Source organism: Pezoporus flaviventris, unplaced genomic scaffold (assembly GCF_033815535.1).
Source record: "Pezoporus flaviventris isolate CSIRO_AGI_PZ_B2104156 unplaced genomic scaffold, CSIRO_AGI_Pfla_v1 ptg000002l, whole genome shotgun sequence".
Taxonomy (NCBI): Eukaryota; Metazoa; Chordata; class Aves; order Psittaciformes; family Psittacidae; genus Pezoporus; species Pezoporus flaviventris.
The window spans coordinates 25317709-25334300 of record NW_026892550.1 but is presented as its reverse complement, the minus strand read 5'-3'; the positions used below and the strand labels follow the sequence as shown (position 1 = coordinate 25334300).

At 37.7% G+C, this 16592-nt stretch overlaps 1 protein-coding gene across 4 annotated transcripts in view; it reads left to right on the top strand.

The window, feature by feature from the left end:
• Positions 1–15579, top strand: part of USP46 (ubiquitin specific peptidase 46) — a 36830-nt gene extending 21251 nt beyond the window's left edge. For 2 of the 4 annotated variants that reach the window (XM_061472214.1, XM_061472241.1), the window contains exons 6-9: positions 3934–4017; positions 4317–4514; positions 5642–5720; positions 6714–13157. In XM_061472214.1, coding sequence (XP_061328198.1) covers positions 3934–4017; positions 4317–4514; positions 5642–5720; positions 6714–6815 — 463 coding nt within the window. In that variant the 3' untranslated portion in view covers positions 6816–13157. The other 2 variants (XM_061472223.1, XM_061472232.1) reach the window with 2 other exon arrangements.
• The last annotated feature ends 1013 nt before the right edge of the window (positions 15580–16592 follow it).

The following is a 16592-nucleotide window of genomic DNA, read 5'->3' as shown; positions in this document are numbered from 1 at the left end:
GTGGAAGAACTGCATCTGCACTACTGCAATTGACAGGTGCATAGTGGAGTTGAAATGGACCACAAGAGTTTAGCCCCTTTTCCCACCTCAGATAGGATGCTTGTCCAACCTGTTCCAAAAGATCTTTTATCAGTGGTATCTTGATTGCCTATCTATCTCAGTCCTTGTTCTTACTACTAACAAGCTTATCCCTCTGTGTAACATGAATCTTCCTTGTTTTAGTTCAAGCCCATTTCTACTTGCCTGGTGTACTCTGCACATAAACCAGGGGTTACTCCCTTTCCTCTTAGCAGCAGCCTTTTACATACAGGAAGAATGTCATTGCTTTCTTAAGTTAAGCAGCCTAAGGTCATTCAAGCTTTCCTTCAGAGGTGATCTTCTCTAGATCTCTGCTCATGTTCATTACTCCTTAGGCTTCTCTCCAATTGAACCTCTCTTGAACTCTATCTTACCTGAAGTGCAGTTGCCTAAAATTAGGCACAATATGTCATCAGAAAGCTACACAATCCTGAGAAGAACAGATGTCCTAAAACTTTGTTTACACATTTCAATATAGCATCTGCCTTTACTCCAATAGCATGGCATACAGTTTGAAGTCCACACATTGTTCCTTTTGGAAATAAAGGGAAGAAATATCCCAGTTTTTCTCTTCTTGGGGTGGGAGGTGCAGGTTGCTATTTACAGATTAAACAGAAAGAGAGTCATCACCATCTATTCTGTTTGGTTTTTACACTAGCAGCATGTCTGCTTCTGTTTAGAAAACAAATATTCAGTTAGAATATGGATTTCCTCTCATTGCTCTATGGTATTATGCATTATTAAATGAAGTGTAAGTGGTCTTGTGGTTTCTAGTAATAGGAACAGCCAAGTTATTACTCTTTGGGGGAACTTCGCTGTTTCTTTGTTTTATAAAATATGCTTTGCTGTGTCTTTACAGCTTTAAGTGCTACTGCACTGAAAAGGTAACTTACTTAAAGAAAAACTGTAGAAGGTAACATTTAAGTAGAAAGAATTTCTTTGCCACTACAGATGAGTATTCATTTTAGTTATTCTTTTAGCTTTTCAGATTGAAAAGATCCTTGTGTACATAAAATGTCCAATGAATACAAGCCTCTGGCACAGTCTGACTCTACAGGGCAGGAAATGGAGCCTGAAGCAATGGAAGTCTAATAACAAATATAGTACATATCCTTATTTGTGTTTCCACTAGGACTTGCAAAGTTTACCAGTCCATTTGATCCTGACTTTTAACTGTCCACCTGTGCTTTTTTATTCCACTAAGTATTCTCTCATCTCTTAAAACAGAAAATTTTTATTATTTATGCATATAAACAGCAGAAATCATGTTTCATACTGTAGTACAGAGACTGCAGAGAGATGGGCTGTGAAAGCACATGAGATTAATTATAAATAAGTACAGCTTGAGCAGGTGTATTTAAAAAATCCTGTTAAAATACCATATAAGCAAAATGCAGATTGGCCTGTTAATGGAACAGGAGAGTTAGAAATGTCTTTGAACTAGTTCTGCAGGTATAAAGTTCCTAAAGCTTATAGTTCTTATACATGCAGACTGTGTTAACTCCAGTCAGCAATCTCACGTTTTCACCTATTCGGCATCTATTAGAAGGGCCACGCTGAAAATTGTCTATTGCTGAAACAGCTCCTGAAGTTGCAGTTGTAAAGGGAAGCAAAAGCATCTAATCCTCACCTGCATACCTCCCTTCCCACAAGGAAAGAGTTAACGCTTATAAATATACCACCAGTTTTGTTCCTGGTACAAGAAAGGAATTAATATGTGCTGAATAAGGGAATTAGTAGTGCCTTTAAGTTCCATGACTGTGCTTCACCTGCTATGGCAGACTAGGACAACGGTCTGTCAGGTGGAAGTAGAAGACAAAAGAACAAAAGAAGAAATGCTAAGGGACATGTAAGGGAATGTCCCTCAACTTATCAAGTACTTGCATACTTCTCAGGCTTTCACAGGTGCAATTTCCACAGCAGTAAACTTATCATATAAAATATTAGATATTATCAGTTTCAGAATAATGAATACATTTTAAAAAGAATTCAGAAAGACTCTGAGTTTAATTCATTTTCGTGGGAGGTCTAGCATAGAACAAACCCAGAACTATCAAATTCCTACCATCTGTACGTGTTTCTTTATGTTAGGAAAAAATATTATTTATTTCTGTTGCTTCGCTTTGAGGGAGGAAGGAAAAAAAATAAATTATTTTACAAACCTGTTGGGGGATTTTGTTGTTGTTGTTGTTTGTTTGGGTCTTCTTTAAATTGACACTTTAGGCTTTAAAAGTAAACATCAGACTCTTCCCTTAACACAAACACATTCTACTGAATCTTGCGGTGTCGTGTTCCCCACACATAGAACCTGCCTCTAATATTTTTTTGAAGTTTCATCTCTTCATTCATGATCCCCTGAAAGGTTAACATTTTTTTTCAGAGGAATTGGCTGAATTTTGTCTTTGAATTCAAATGTGAAATCAGATATTCGAGATCAGTATGTACCACTGAAGATATTCATTCCAGTGATCATGCTTTATTTTTCTTTAAGGTAGAAAATTATCTCTATGATCAAAGTTTTGTTGCAACGTATCTTTCAGGACATGTATTTTGTCCATATAAAGAAAAAAAAACCCCAACTAATAAAAGCATTCTCAGTATAATATTCAGCCATATGAAATGCCTCCCTGTCATATAAACATACAGCATAACAAAGAGGAACTTTTAGGAACTTATGTGAAGAAATTCTACTACTTATGCCATGGCAATCTGTATAGCCTTCAGCTTTCTCATCAACCTGTGGTGATGGTGCCAGGAAGAAATAATGATCTAGAATCCTCCCTTTGCCTTTGTAAGATAATTCTAGTGCTGCCTACTGTGAAAGCAGACTGCACTTGCAGACAGTGCAGCTTCAGCCTCCATAAATGCAAACTGCAATGGTAGAATGGAGCTCATTATTTATGGGTCTGAATGGGTCTGAATTTGCCTGGATTTGAGAAGATTATTAGATACAATGTAGGTGCAATCAACAGGACAGTTTTGTACTTCAAATATATCTATTTAAGGCCCAAAGTCACAAGAAAACCTGTGTGCTTAAGTGGAAGATAGGTGCTTTTGTTTGCATTTACAGTTCTCAAAGCACCTGCTCAGCTGCTATGTAACACTAGAGGTGACAAAAAATTACTATCAATCAGGTTTTTTTACAGTTCAGGTTTTTTAGGTAGCTACAATTCTGCTCCAAATCATATTGGCATAGCGACTTTTGACAAATCTTTTCTGTGAACTAAGAGACGCTATCGAAGCAGCCTTCCTCTGCCTCTATCACTTTAAAAGCTCAATCCAGAACAATTTCCGATCGTATTTACTTGCTCAAGATTTAGAAAGCCTTCTGTACTAGCTGAAACTTTCCTTTTTAGACATGAAGAAGGTATAATCAAATAACTTCTGGAAGACTGTTCAAGAGGTTAGAGGATGCAGGAAAGTGAGTTCAATTTATTTCTTCTGTGTAAGAGGATTCAAATCTATCTTACAGAACACCATAAAATGTGAGCTATTTGGCGATGATAGAAGTGCACTTGAAGCTGTTCCATTCTGCAAATAATTTAAAAAGGGACTGGATGAATTGAGTGACTACACTCAAGTCTTGACATGTAATAGGCTAGGGTATAATTCCTACTTTGAGATACTTTGAGATAGTATGGAGGGCCTCAGTTCCTAATACAGGGCTGTCATAGCCACCAGATGCCTAAAGTCCCAATGCAAACCCCAGTACTGCTGCTTCAGATGTTGTAGAAAACTGGGCTCAGTGGAGAGAGGATTTGATCCTGTGTGTCCTTTTAGGGTTTCAGTTCATCAGCCCAAGTGGGGCAAAAGTGTGAATATCCTTTAAAAACTGATAACTCTGTCTGTTTACAGAGACTTCAGTAACACAGAGACATTATGTAGTGAACAGAAATACTACTGTGAAACTTGCTGCAGTAAACAAGAGGCACAGAAAAGGTAAGCAAAGAGCAGGCTATTTCACCATGTCCCTCCTGGGCTTTGACAGACCTCCTCCTTGATATTTATTATGTTTAGATACCTAGAAGCTTTACACCCCAGCTACATTCTCTGTGTGGGCCAAAGAGATAACAGACAAATTCAAAGCTATTAGATGTGTCTTAGTTTAGAAGCTACTGCTGGTTGACTACTGTTACTTACAAAGTGCTTTTACAATGCAAACGTTTACTCATTAAGGAAAGACAAAATGGCTTTGAACCAGTCAGGTCTTTATCACATGCACTCTAATGGTTTCACAGGATGAGAGTAAAAAAACTGCCAATGATTCTTGCCTTACACCTCAAGAGATTCAAGTATATGGAGCAATTGCACAGATATACTAAGCTGTCTTATCGTGTAGTATTTCCTCTGGAGTTACGTCTCTTCAACACATCTGGCGATGCTGTCAACTTAGATCGCATGTATGACTTGGTAGCTGTTGTTGTTCACTGTGGAAGGTAAGACACTTTCATGTATATCTCAAGCTGTTGCCAGACATTTGCCAAGGGCAGAGGCATGCCTGACAAAAATGCGGGGAGAATGGGAGCGAGGTCATAAATTGTGCTGCTGCCCCATCTTGCTGTGTTGTGGCCTGAACCTCTTGGCCACCCTCCCTCACAGTAAATCTCTACTTGTTCTAAAAACAATGTCTCAGGCCTCCAGAAGTCACAAGACTGGTTTGAATTAATAGAGCTGTTTCCTTCCTCAAGATCCCACTTACAGAGCTTGGGAGCCAGGACTATGTGAAAGCCAGAAGCATGCAGGTCCTGCAACAGGTTATCTTGCTCTCTTGTCAAGGCAACAAAAATGATAGCTTTAATAAAGCTTTTTACATATGGGGTATTGTCAAATATGAAACAAACAAAAATCCTTGGGGCTTTAAGAATATGACTTGTCCCTCTTCTCAAAGACTCTATGTAACTAAATATTCACAGTTGATACCAAGCAATTTTTCCCCATAATTTTAGTTCATTAGGGATGCTGGGGAAGGACTCTTCTTTAGGGACTGTAGTGACAGAACAAGGGGTAACGGGTTAAAACTTAAACAGGGGAAGTTTAAATTGGATATAAGGAAGAAATTCTTTACTGTAAGGGTGGTGAGGCACTGGAATGGGTTGCCCAGGGAGGTTGTGAATGCTCCATCCCTGGCAGTGTTCAAGGCCAAGTTGGGCAGAACCTTGGGTAATATGGTTTAGAGTGAGGTGTCCCTGCCCATGGCAGGGGGGTTGGAACTAGGTGATCTTAAGGTCCTTTCCAACCCTAACTATTCTATGATTACATCTTAAAAATATTGGCAGTAGTTGATGCCTGCCAGAAGCAAATTGTTTATTATTCTAGAGGTTAATTTGAAAATGGTCTTGGAACAGATGAAAATACATTTAGCTTTCAGCTGATGAAGCCTTTGCAAAAGGTCAGTAAAAAGGTGAAAGGAGTAAATGTCTACTGAACCACCAGGGGTGGGTTTACTATGTTCTTCATAACATTTAGATATAATTCAGTCTGCTTGCATATAGAAATTGACTTATCAAAAATGAACTCAATAGTATCTTCTAATATTTGGGGGTTTGTGTGTTTTGCTTTCTAGTGGGCCGAATCGGGGGCATTATATTACTATTGTGAAAAGTCATGGATTTTGGCTCTTGTTTGATGATGACATTGTAGAGGTCAGTATGCTGAAGGTCATAAGCACAACTTTTATGTTTATGTTCTGTTTTCTATCTGGGGTTACACTTCTGATCCAGACCTGTGTGCAGATTACTAGTTTGCAAAGCCACAGTTTGCTTGTAATGTGGCATTTAGCACAACTCTGTTAAGTAAGATTGCAAACAAACTAACTCATCCTGTAGTTCTTCTGTCAGTGTTGGAGGAGGTTGTTTTATTTCAGAGCAACATCAGTTTTTAATACCAGACTTGAAGGGTTTCATTTGGAATTATTTCTATATCTAATAAAATCAATTTAGTTCATTATGACTTAAAATATCCATGAACTATGTTGCAATCCCTGGCAACATCGCTTGGCAAAACTGGATTGGGTAAAGCTAGCATTGCTCTAGAATTTTAATTTTTGAACAATTGGGAAGTTAGAAGAAAGTGTGGATTCTACAATCGATCTGGGTTTGTCTGAATGTAAATTAGAGCAGGATCTGGCCTGCAGCTATTAGAGATTTTGTCTGAGCATCCTACAATTCATTCCTAAGCAATCCCCGTGTGTCTTTGCGGCACCTTAACAAAACTGAGGTCTTAAGCCTTATTTCCCAGGAGTAAATCCAACAGAAGAAAGTAAGCACTGGGACTCTGGATGGGCTGTGTCTTGAGGAGTATTTCTGGAAATTTCAGAAGGGAGGGGTCACATGCTCACATTTACGTGTTTCAGCAGTGTTCACTACTGTGTTCCAAGGAGTCTCGCTGTTGTTGGAAAAAGCTTAATTCGGTTAGGTTCACCAAGACCAACATTCCTATTGGTTTCCATGACTGAGAGCAGTAGGGCTTAGCCCCAGAACATTACCCTTTCACTGCTTAAATTGCAAACAGAATTTGTTAATTGCTACCCTGAAACAAGTAACTGAATTTGTTTTCCATGTTTACACAGTCATTTGATCCAGGTTTGGTACTTCTTTTACCTAACAGCACGTTAAATTTTTTTGTTTATTTTGCAGAAAATAGATGCTCAAGCTATTGAAGAATTCTATGGTCTGACCTCTGATATATCAAAAAATTCAGAGTCTGGCTATATTTTATTCTATCAGTCAAGAGAGTAACTTGGCAAACTGTGACAATTGCGCACAATGATGCTGCACGTGAGAGACTCTGATGGACCCCCTTAACTGACTTTTGCACAGACCACGTCTTGTGTGGTTGAACGACGATACACTCTGTCTCCTATTAAATGGTCTATGTGATATTGACTATAATCATCCATTTTTGACATGTAAAACTTTGTTTTGGAGGGGGGGGTGTTCGTAGTTTTTAAGTGTGATTGAAGAATTAATTGCAGTCAGATTTTAGTGGAATTTATATGGAGTACCATTTACAGATAATAAGATTTGGATGTCAACTGTTAAACCCAGTCCAGCTAGAGTAGTATTTTATATGGAAGTGTTCACTGCATTTAGACAAAAATTGTTTAAAACTTTCTAAATGGATTTGGGGTGTGTTGATTTACAAAGCATTCCTTTAAATGCTGACATATATGTACCCATTTTAATTGTAAGGAAAAAAACAACTGTTTCGTGATGATTGGAATTGTGATTGTATAGGGGATTTTTTTTTTTTTTTTGAACATGTTACTCTCTGATATTGTTTCAAAATCTTTTAAGCTTTGGGTTATTAAAAAGTTTCAGTGCATAACCTCAGGCCTAAAATTCACATAGAGGGATTTAAATTGTAGTGGAACCAAGTAATTCTGTATGTCCAGTCACTTTGTTTATCATGAGATAATACAGGTGAGGTGAGATTTCAGAACTTACAGAGCACTGGAATAAAGGGAGTGAGATGACACATATGACACAAATAAATTGCATGTATGGAGGTTGAACTTATCTTTCCATAAAAATATCATGGGTTGTTTACTTAAGTTTGCAGAGGTTGCAACAGTGCTCACGTATGACATCCTTCAGGACTGAAATGACAGTGCATTTAACTGTGGTGTTCACACAGTACATAAGACATTAATTGATCCTGCAATTTTCTGTAGGTTCTATTTTCATTTCTCAAGACAGAGTCCATTTCTTAGCAACATAACGTAATGCATAACAACCACTAGTTTACACTCACTGTCAGGTACATACCATCTCTAACTTTTTGGCCTTGTATGACAGCATTAGAGTCACCACAGAAACAGATAGGCTTCTGGAGTGTCTGACTTTAAAAACATCAAAAGGCTTAGTTTGTGATTTTACTGGGTGAATTTGGCTGGCATTAGTCAAGTACTGGCTAATAAAATTGCGGTACTCACTGGAATTTGGCAAAGAATGAATGTAGAAGAAAGTATCAGCAGGGAATGAGAAGGAATCAGTATAAGGTTAAGGTAGTTGGTAACGCTGCGTAAGCACCTTGCTTAGTTGGACAGTTTCACTCCATGATACAATTCTTGAATTTCAGTAGCCATATTCCTGTTGCAATGAAGTCAACAACAAAAACACTCTTCATGTCTTTAGGGGCACTGATAGTTGATTCTAGTATTTACAAGGAAATATTCTCATCTCACAAGGTATATTTCTACCTGTTATATTTCATTCACTCTCATTAAGTATTTAATAGACAATGCTGCTTTTGGTCCTTCTTTAAGAAGCCTGACTGCCACTTTATGGCCAACACTCCATTTCAAGAAAAGGCTTTTGAAGTGCAGTTAAATCTTATAATTTATTCTTCTATAGGAAAGAGAACAACTTTTTTCATTGTAATCTACTGTGAATGTAAAATATCGTTTGCTAAATAATGGTGAAAATGAAGTACTAGCTTTTACTGTAACATCAACTGAAGTTCAGTTGGATTTATCAATGGCCATTTTGTAAACTGAAGAGATGTAGCACTTTATACTGAATGAGAAACTTAAGTGGACTTTTCATCTAACTTTACTTGTGACTTACCATGTTGTTATACCAATACAAGAAAACAGACTTAGAATGTAACCTTACTTACTTGGGTGAACAATAATAGTGGTCTACAAAGATCACTTACATGAATGAAAGCTCATATGCAGGCTCAAGACAAGCATAATTGAGATGCAGCTCTAGTTCTATTATTGATGTTAGAATGAAATGTTCTGTCTCGAACACAGGAGACAGGCATTTTACAGACTTCAATTCTCACTGAAGCCCAGGAGTTTTTCCATTAAAAAGCTAAACCTACAAACCCCTCTTTAATGTATTTATTTATTAGCATTCAGAAATTCCATATAAAAATGTAATGATCACTTGCCTTTTTAAAAGGGGTAAGGTTTCCTTGCTGTGAATGAAGGCACTTTCTTGATCAGCATTAGCCAGTGCTGGTTCAAGGGCCTGTACTTCATGGCTTACTGCTGCACATTCTTAGAGCATTCTTCAAGTTTAAAACAAGTAACAAAAAAGATATTCTTGAGGTATTATTTGCAAGTTATGGGCTCACGTTTATATGAAAAGTAATTTTTCATTAAAATAATTTTTAAATCAGTTCAATTTTTCAGAAATATTTTCCATATTTCAGTTGATTTACTGGAAAATTGATTTCTTAAAAGGTTAATTATATGAATTAGTATTTAAATGCTAAAGTACAGGATAATAATCTTTGGTCTTCTCCAGCTGCAAGACAGCTCTAGGTTGCAAAATATGCAGGTAATTGCAGTATTTTGTTGAGAGTAAAATTACTAGAATAAGCCTTTTCATAGAGTATACTGTAAATTCATGCTAACCCATGGAAAGATCACAGCACTGGTATCACACCAGTCCATCATCAGTGGTCTGATAGTAACTCTGAAATATTGTGGAATACTCACTTCATGGCAACACCAGCTCAAGTAAGGAACATTTTCTTTTGATTAGAAATGAAAAATGCAGTCACAATTCTTTGAATTATATACAGTCTACAGTGTGCTGAATGTCTTGACTTCAGTCCATCAAAAGGTGTCCATCGCGGTTGTAGGAATACTGCCAGTCTGGGCAGCAGAACTCTGCTGTGCCAAATAAAGAACACCCGCATTGGTTTTGCAGGATCCTCACAGGAACAATCATACGATATAAATTATTTTAGTTGATTACATAAAACGTAATCCTTTTTCTCTTATTCTTCTGTGTAGCTTTCCAGTCCCTTATGAAAGAATGGAAAAACATCTAGGACAATAGAAGGTTTTCAGCCAACAGCTAGAAAACAAACCGGTAGCACAGATGTGTCCAATAGTATTCTGTGCTTCCCTAAAATTACTTTTTTATAGTGTCAGGTTCTGAGCACATTAGGACTAATGACACCTGAAGTTTTCTACTTGTTTCACATGCTGTTGCTGGGATGTGTTGTCCATTTATAAATCTTATTACTATGTTCTTATTTAGAAAAAAGAACATTTCTGTCCTGTGCTGTTTTTCCACCAAACCCAACTGAAGTGCCGCAGTGCTGATGAATCAGTTATCTTAGAGGATGAGCTCAGACCTCAACTTTTATATTTCACAGAACAGGCTGTCAGGATTTTATGTAATTTCTATTTCTGGGACATAGCAGAGGGAGGCAGAAGAAGGGAGTAATGGAAAACCGTATCAGTGAAGCAGAACACCTTCCTGAGGAATTAAATCCCCAAATTATTCATGTCAATCTTATTTTAATAATTTACAGTTACCTCAGAGCAGTAGACTACATCTTAAAAGTATTGTTCCTTTAGCAGCTGGAGTAAAGAAAATAAATCAGTAGGTGTTTCATTTGTATTAGATTTAATAAAGATATCAAAGACCTAACTAAGCTGAAACTGAAATTCATGTTACTTGTTGGGTCCCAAAGTGCCCCCACAACCTGTCTTTTACCTTCAGACATCACATTTCGTTCACCCATCTGTTACAGCATCATGTACTTGGGACCTGAGCTGACAGCTTGCAGCTGCCAGTGGTTTGATGGTCTCAGCAGCAGACCCTTTTTGTTTCAGCTTTTTTTTGCTGTTGGTGGCTGACAAGTGTTAGCACTATCTTACAGCTGAATGTGTACTAGAAATTTTAAGAAGTTTTGGCTGTGTACCTGATGTTTGTTAGTGTTTTAATTTATTTCTTTTTCATTGGTCTGTTATTGTATTTGTAGAATAACTTATGTACTTGATATTATTTGTTTTCTGTTCTAATTTTTATGTACTTTGATTTTTTACAATGTAATCAACCATAGCACTTTAAGAAACAATTTCAATCTTGTGAAATTTCAGTTGATTTAACATTTTGCCTTTGTCTTTTTGCTTTTGTAGCTGTTTGCTTATGATCCAACGTCTCTAGTTACAACCCAGTTTCCATTTTTAAGCTTGTGGTCCCTGCTGGGTTGTAAACTTGGCAAACCCAAATTTATTCATACATAACAAGGATGCAGTATTTACTATGTGTCTGCTGCACATAGCAGTATGTACCTGATGAGTTGCACTCGGTGCACATTTCATAGCCTTTTTTGCACTCTACCTGCTAACCTGAGAATTACTTTAATACTTCAATCTGTGGCACAGTTATCAATTATTAGGATTTAGGAAAGCTCCTCTTCTCACAAGAGAATTCCTTTTACCAAACAGAGTTAGCTGTCAGTCAGCTGATCATGCAGGTATTGCTGTCTTCGCCATTTTAGCTGTGCTCTGTACAGTCTCAAGTATGAATAATCCTAACTGCTGAATTTATTCTTGTGTTAGTCCTAGCAAGGAGAGCAATCTTTTTGCAACTTCCTTCTATCCACTTGGGCTCATATAAGAGAAAATAAAGCAGGAAAAGTGCTGGTCTAAGAAAAGCCACACCATCTAGCAAAGACATTGGATGTTTTTTAGAGTCCAGCATCTGTGGCACCCATATCAGAAAGTCACTGACTTTTTTTGTTGTTAATGGAAGGGTTATTTATAGTTATTTAGACATTGTACTCTCTTTGATCAATTAAAAGTCCAGGTCTTTTTCCTGTTGCATCAATTCTGTTGCTGAGGTATTTCTTCACAATTTAACATGGCACTTCATATTTAAATGGCCCTTGGGAAACCTCAATAGACACTCTTTTAATTTCTTTCCAGTTAGCATGCATTACTTCAAAGAGATAGCTTGAACCTGTCCACAAGGCTTACTCAGATTAACACAGACTTTTTGCACACAAGGTCAAATAACAGTACGTGCCCACCTGATGGGACCTTCTGGTCTAAGCCCACACCTTTTTACACACTAATAATTCTTTACCTCCTAGGACGTTTGCTTGCTGGCTTTGTCTGAATGGTTTAATATGAAACCACACATAACTCCCTTTATTCATAGTTTCACAGTTGCTATAATACTTTAGTAATTTTGCTGCATTTGGTCATCACAACTGGGACTATTGCACTATTTAAAATAAATAACTTTTGTGTGCCATTCACAGTGATCAATTTAACAGCCTAATGCTTCTGGTGAAGGCTGTTGCAGGTGGCAACTTTGCTATATGCAAGAATATTAAAGAGTAAGTGGCTTTTCTGTGATAGCACAGTACATCTGCAGGAGAAGCAGGACTGTCACACAGCTTCCTAACACTCAGCTTGCACCCATCTGAAGTTGGTGCTCTGTCCTCTAGGTAATCCTAATCCTTCTCTTAGGGGTTCCAAAGTGACAGAAGCAAACGCTTTGTGAAGACACCTTGTGATTTACCAGAACATCTTACTTGCCACAGTAGATAATAAATATTTGCAACCTGTCTCTCCCTGCTCCCCAAAACCTCATTAATACACATACCTTAAAGATGCTGAGTTTAAATGTCAGCTTTGTATTTGCAACGTGCTCTTGTTTGCAAATGTCCCATGTTGGACTATGTTCACGTACTAAATTATTTCTTAGTCCTCTCTCAACTGTCATTCTAACACCAAGAGCAACATCAAGGTGGCCATGTCACAGGTTCGAGTGCTTTTCCTGGAAACAATTTTCAAGCTTCAGTGGCTTTTCTTAAAGAAGACCTAACACAAGCTCAATAACTTTTCCATGACTCTTTAGGAATGTACGAATATAAGTGTGGGGCAGGGAGGAGAGGAAAGAGAAGCAGCAGAAATACGGAAAGGGCTGGTATTTTGGAGGCTTTGAATATGTATATCTGTTTGTAAATACGGAGTCCCTCTCTACCTTGTCAGAATGATGCAATCATAATAAAACTACTTAAATATTTTGTGCTAGTTTTTTAAATGGAGTAAGAAGTAGTAAAATTATTTGTCACTCAATTGGGGACACATAAAAGTACTGAATTTCTTGTAAAGAGTACAATACATGGTGTATGTGTACAATTGAGTATCTGCTCTTTTTAATCATGTACATGTAATTAAACCCTGCACTACCTGCAGAACTGTAAGATAAATCTCATGTTGGTTATTAAGGTTGTAACATAAGAAAACAGTATTTTCTCCTGTTAACATGTTTATATTTTACATAAAATAAACTCCCTAGCTGATCTTGCTTCCATTCAATTTGCTTTTAATTCAGCTGGAGCCAGACTAAGGCTGAACATTGATGTTGGTTGTTGCACAGCATGCTTCTGAACGTCAGGTATCTATTCTTACAGATGGCAAGACTGCTGATGCTTGCCTTTTATTTCATGTAATGGAGTCATTGTATTTTAAGTGACCTGAGAGATTGTTCCACCACCTGGGCCAACTGCCTCGGAAGTGTTTTAAGGGAACAAGTTTTGCATGCAGTTCAGGAGCTGCCTTGGTGGAGTATACACACAACGGCACAACTGAACTGTACCCAGTTAATGCACATCACTGACCTTGTCAGTGTTGCTGAGAAAAGCTAAAACTGAGCAGAATATAAAGCAGCCAGAAAGGAGCTACCTTTTAAATCAGGGAACGAGGAGAACCTCAAGCTCTTTAGCCTGGGGTTTTGCCTGTGACTATAAGAGTGGGAAAGGGTTTTGCTAACGACATCTAAAATTCTGTCAGGGAATTAAAAGGTTCCTGTGTTCTGCTAATTTTCCTGATGTTATTCATTAGCAAACACAATTTACTTTGCCAAAAGTGTGGTAAATCAAAGACTGGAGTCTCTCGTTCCTGTATAGATGGATTCTTGCTATTCCTTCAGAATCGTTTAGAGAATCAAAATCAAACATAGCTGTCAAACTGCATGTTAAATTTATAGCTAAGATGCTATAGGATTTATGGCATACCAGACTATCAAAGGGCTAGGTTGAAAACCACATCTCACAGTACAGATTTCCTCCTAAACTCAAAACCTTGAAGCACCCTCAAATTTATGTCTAGGTTATTAGAACATAAGCTTTTAAATGCAGGATGAAGACAGAGATTTAAAACACAGGAGATGACTGAAATTAAAAAATGGCAAATCCATACTTTTAAAATGTTTTAAATAAATAAAATTTACAGAGTACATATAAAGAAACCAAGAAAAGGTTTCCGAGAGCCAGGTTCACAATCACTGCGTGTGGGCTCCACTAGAATTGCTCTCACTTCAGAAATGCATTTTCCCAGGAGCTGTGTGATGTTTACCAATGTCTCTGTTCCTTATTTTTTAGTATGAGTTAATCATTTTACATTAGATTGGGCTGTGTTCTGTGCACCACACAAACAAAGAAATGCTAAAAATATAATTTCATCTTGAGCAGAAATTCAGGTATGGTAGGAGAAAATGAAAAGATTCCTCATTTAAATGCACTCACCAGCCTTGAAACAATATTTATTAGACATGACTAAATGTATGCCATGGAACACCATGTTTCTGGAGATGTTAATTTCCTTAAATGTCTGTGTGCAATTTAAAACTAAAGTAAAATTTTTTAAAGAAGAAAAATAAGACAACCATTTCAAGACACAAATATATAGATGGTAACAGAACATGTCAATTATCTGTTCTGAAAAACGTTCCTCTTCACTTATTAATTTTATATCAAATAGTAGTAGATTACTCCATCTCCATGTTAAAATTCACTCACCCTCACTGCCTGACTCATTTGGAAGCTTTACTGTGACCCAAGAGCTTCAAGCTTTCTTCAGTCTAAAAAGATTACAGCTATGTATCCTTGCTGTCTCTGGGAAGCTTCTGTGGCACAGGCTGTGGGACCAGTAAACCTCAGAAGACCTGAATTTTCCCAGATCCTTTCACCCAGGGCACACCAGACCAGACCAGCGTCAATGTCCACTCCACACCTAAGCAGCTTCAACACACATTTTCCCCAAGCTCATCATTCCAGGAACACATGCTGAATGGGCTTAGTATTATTTCCAGTACAGAATCACTTTGCTAGATCTGCTAATGTATTTTCCTATGTAAAGCAAAGTGATAAATAACCATGTGTACTCTCCTGCTTCAGTGTGCTCCTGTGGTCTGAACCAAAGAAAATTCCTTTAAGCAATCAACCCAAGACCTTTCTGAACCGTAACAACTTCTCCCCCACCCCTGCCTTTCTTTTCCTCCTTCCCATGTTCTTAAATGGGTGAAGCTCAGTCTCCTTTGTTGTAGACTGACTCACAGTCTTTGTCACAGCAGACACCACAGGTGCCTACTACTCTGAGCACAATGCTAAGGTTCAGATGTGAAGAATGGGCTTGCTGTGAAGGAAGCCGTTGGTGGTATTCACCTCTGTAAAGAGTGGTCATTGTCAAAGTGAATATACTTTTTGCCTGTATCAGTTTAAACAGGCACAACACTACTCCTGATCCTAACAGTGCATTTCATCTCCATGAATACAGAAACAGCAGAGGAGGCAACAGCCTGGAGTTTGCACATTGCCCCTGGATGCACGGAGAGACCTACCAGGATCAAACAGAATTCAAGAGGTGTAGACTGACAGATACTTTGTGCCAAATCACTGCAAGAGTAAAATAAGGAGGTCAATACTGGACTGAAATTTAGAATAAACCAGAGTAAAAAATTGTCTTTTGGATTTCATTTCACGCACATACGAAGAGAAATATTCAAGCCGTATTCTAAAACAGCAAAGATGTTGAAACAGAAGATACAGGTTTCACTTGGCATTGCAAACTAGACATCACAAGTGCTTGGGCATCAATCAAGAAACAACATGATAGAGACCAAATTCTACTGTCAGTTACTTTGGTTTAGCTGAAAAGAAGCTCAACAGTTTGCTGTTTCACAGTGGGATTAGTAATAACAGAAACTGGCATGAAGATTCTTACAGTATCCTCATAAAAATTTTGGTGTGCTGAGCTGTATTTTCTGTACAGCTGTGAGACGATGGTATGTGTGGAACACTATAAGAACTGGAGAAGAACTACAGGTGGAATTATCTCTGCTCTCTGAAAACATTGTTCAGGAGCTCAAATAAAATCTTACACTTAACTTAGTCACTAATCATATAATTCTCACTGTAATATATGAAGCATTTTTCATCTTCAAGATGATTCAACCAATAACTTATCTTTCCAACTCTTAATTTGGTGAAAATTGTAGAAATTTAGCTATGAGTGCCAAAATCCCTATGTATTTTAGATAACTGCAACTTGAGCTGAATCTGGCCACCCCTCAACTAGACTAGTTTAGCTAGTAGGAACATTTTCACCGGCTGCTGAGCAGGCCTTGATGACCTGTTCACCTCTGGATGCAGTTCAAAGTGCAGATCTTGTAGCACATCGCTCTAGTATAACCTGATATCTTGCTATCTCTGAAACAGCTTGTCTTCCCTTGAATGCACACGGGCAGCTGAGGTTACTCAGAAAGTTTGTTTTAACTGTGCTCCCAATTAATAGATTAGCTTTCTTTTTCCTCCTAGTAATTGTTAATTGTGATATACTAGCAGCAAATACTAGGTAAAGCAAAGATGTTGTCATTTGATTTACTTTTCTTTCTTCTGGATATTTCTAGTTACATTTTGAGATGAACAAAAAGTATTCTGAGGTAAGGTCGTTGGAGTTTTGGCTGGTT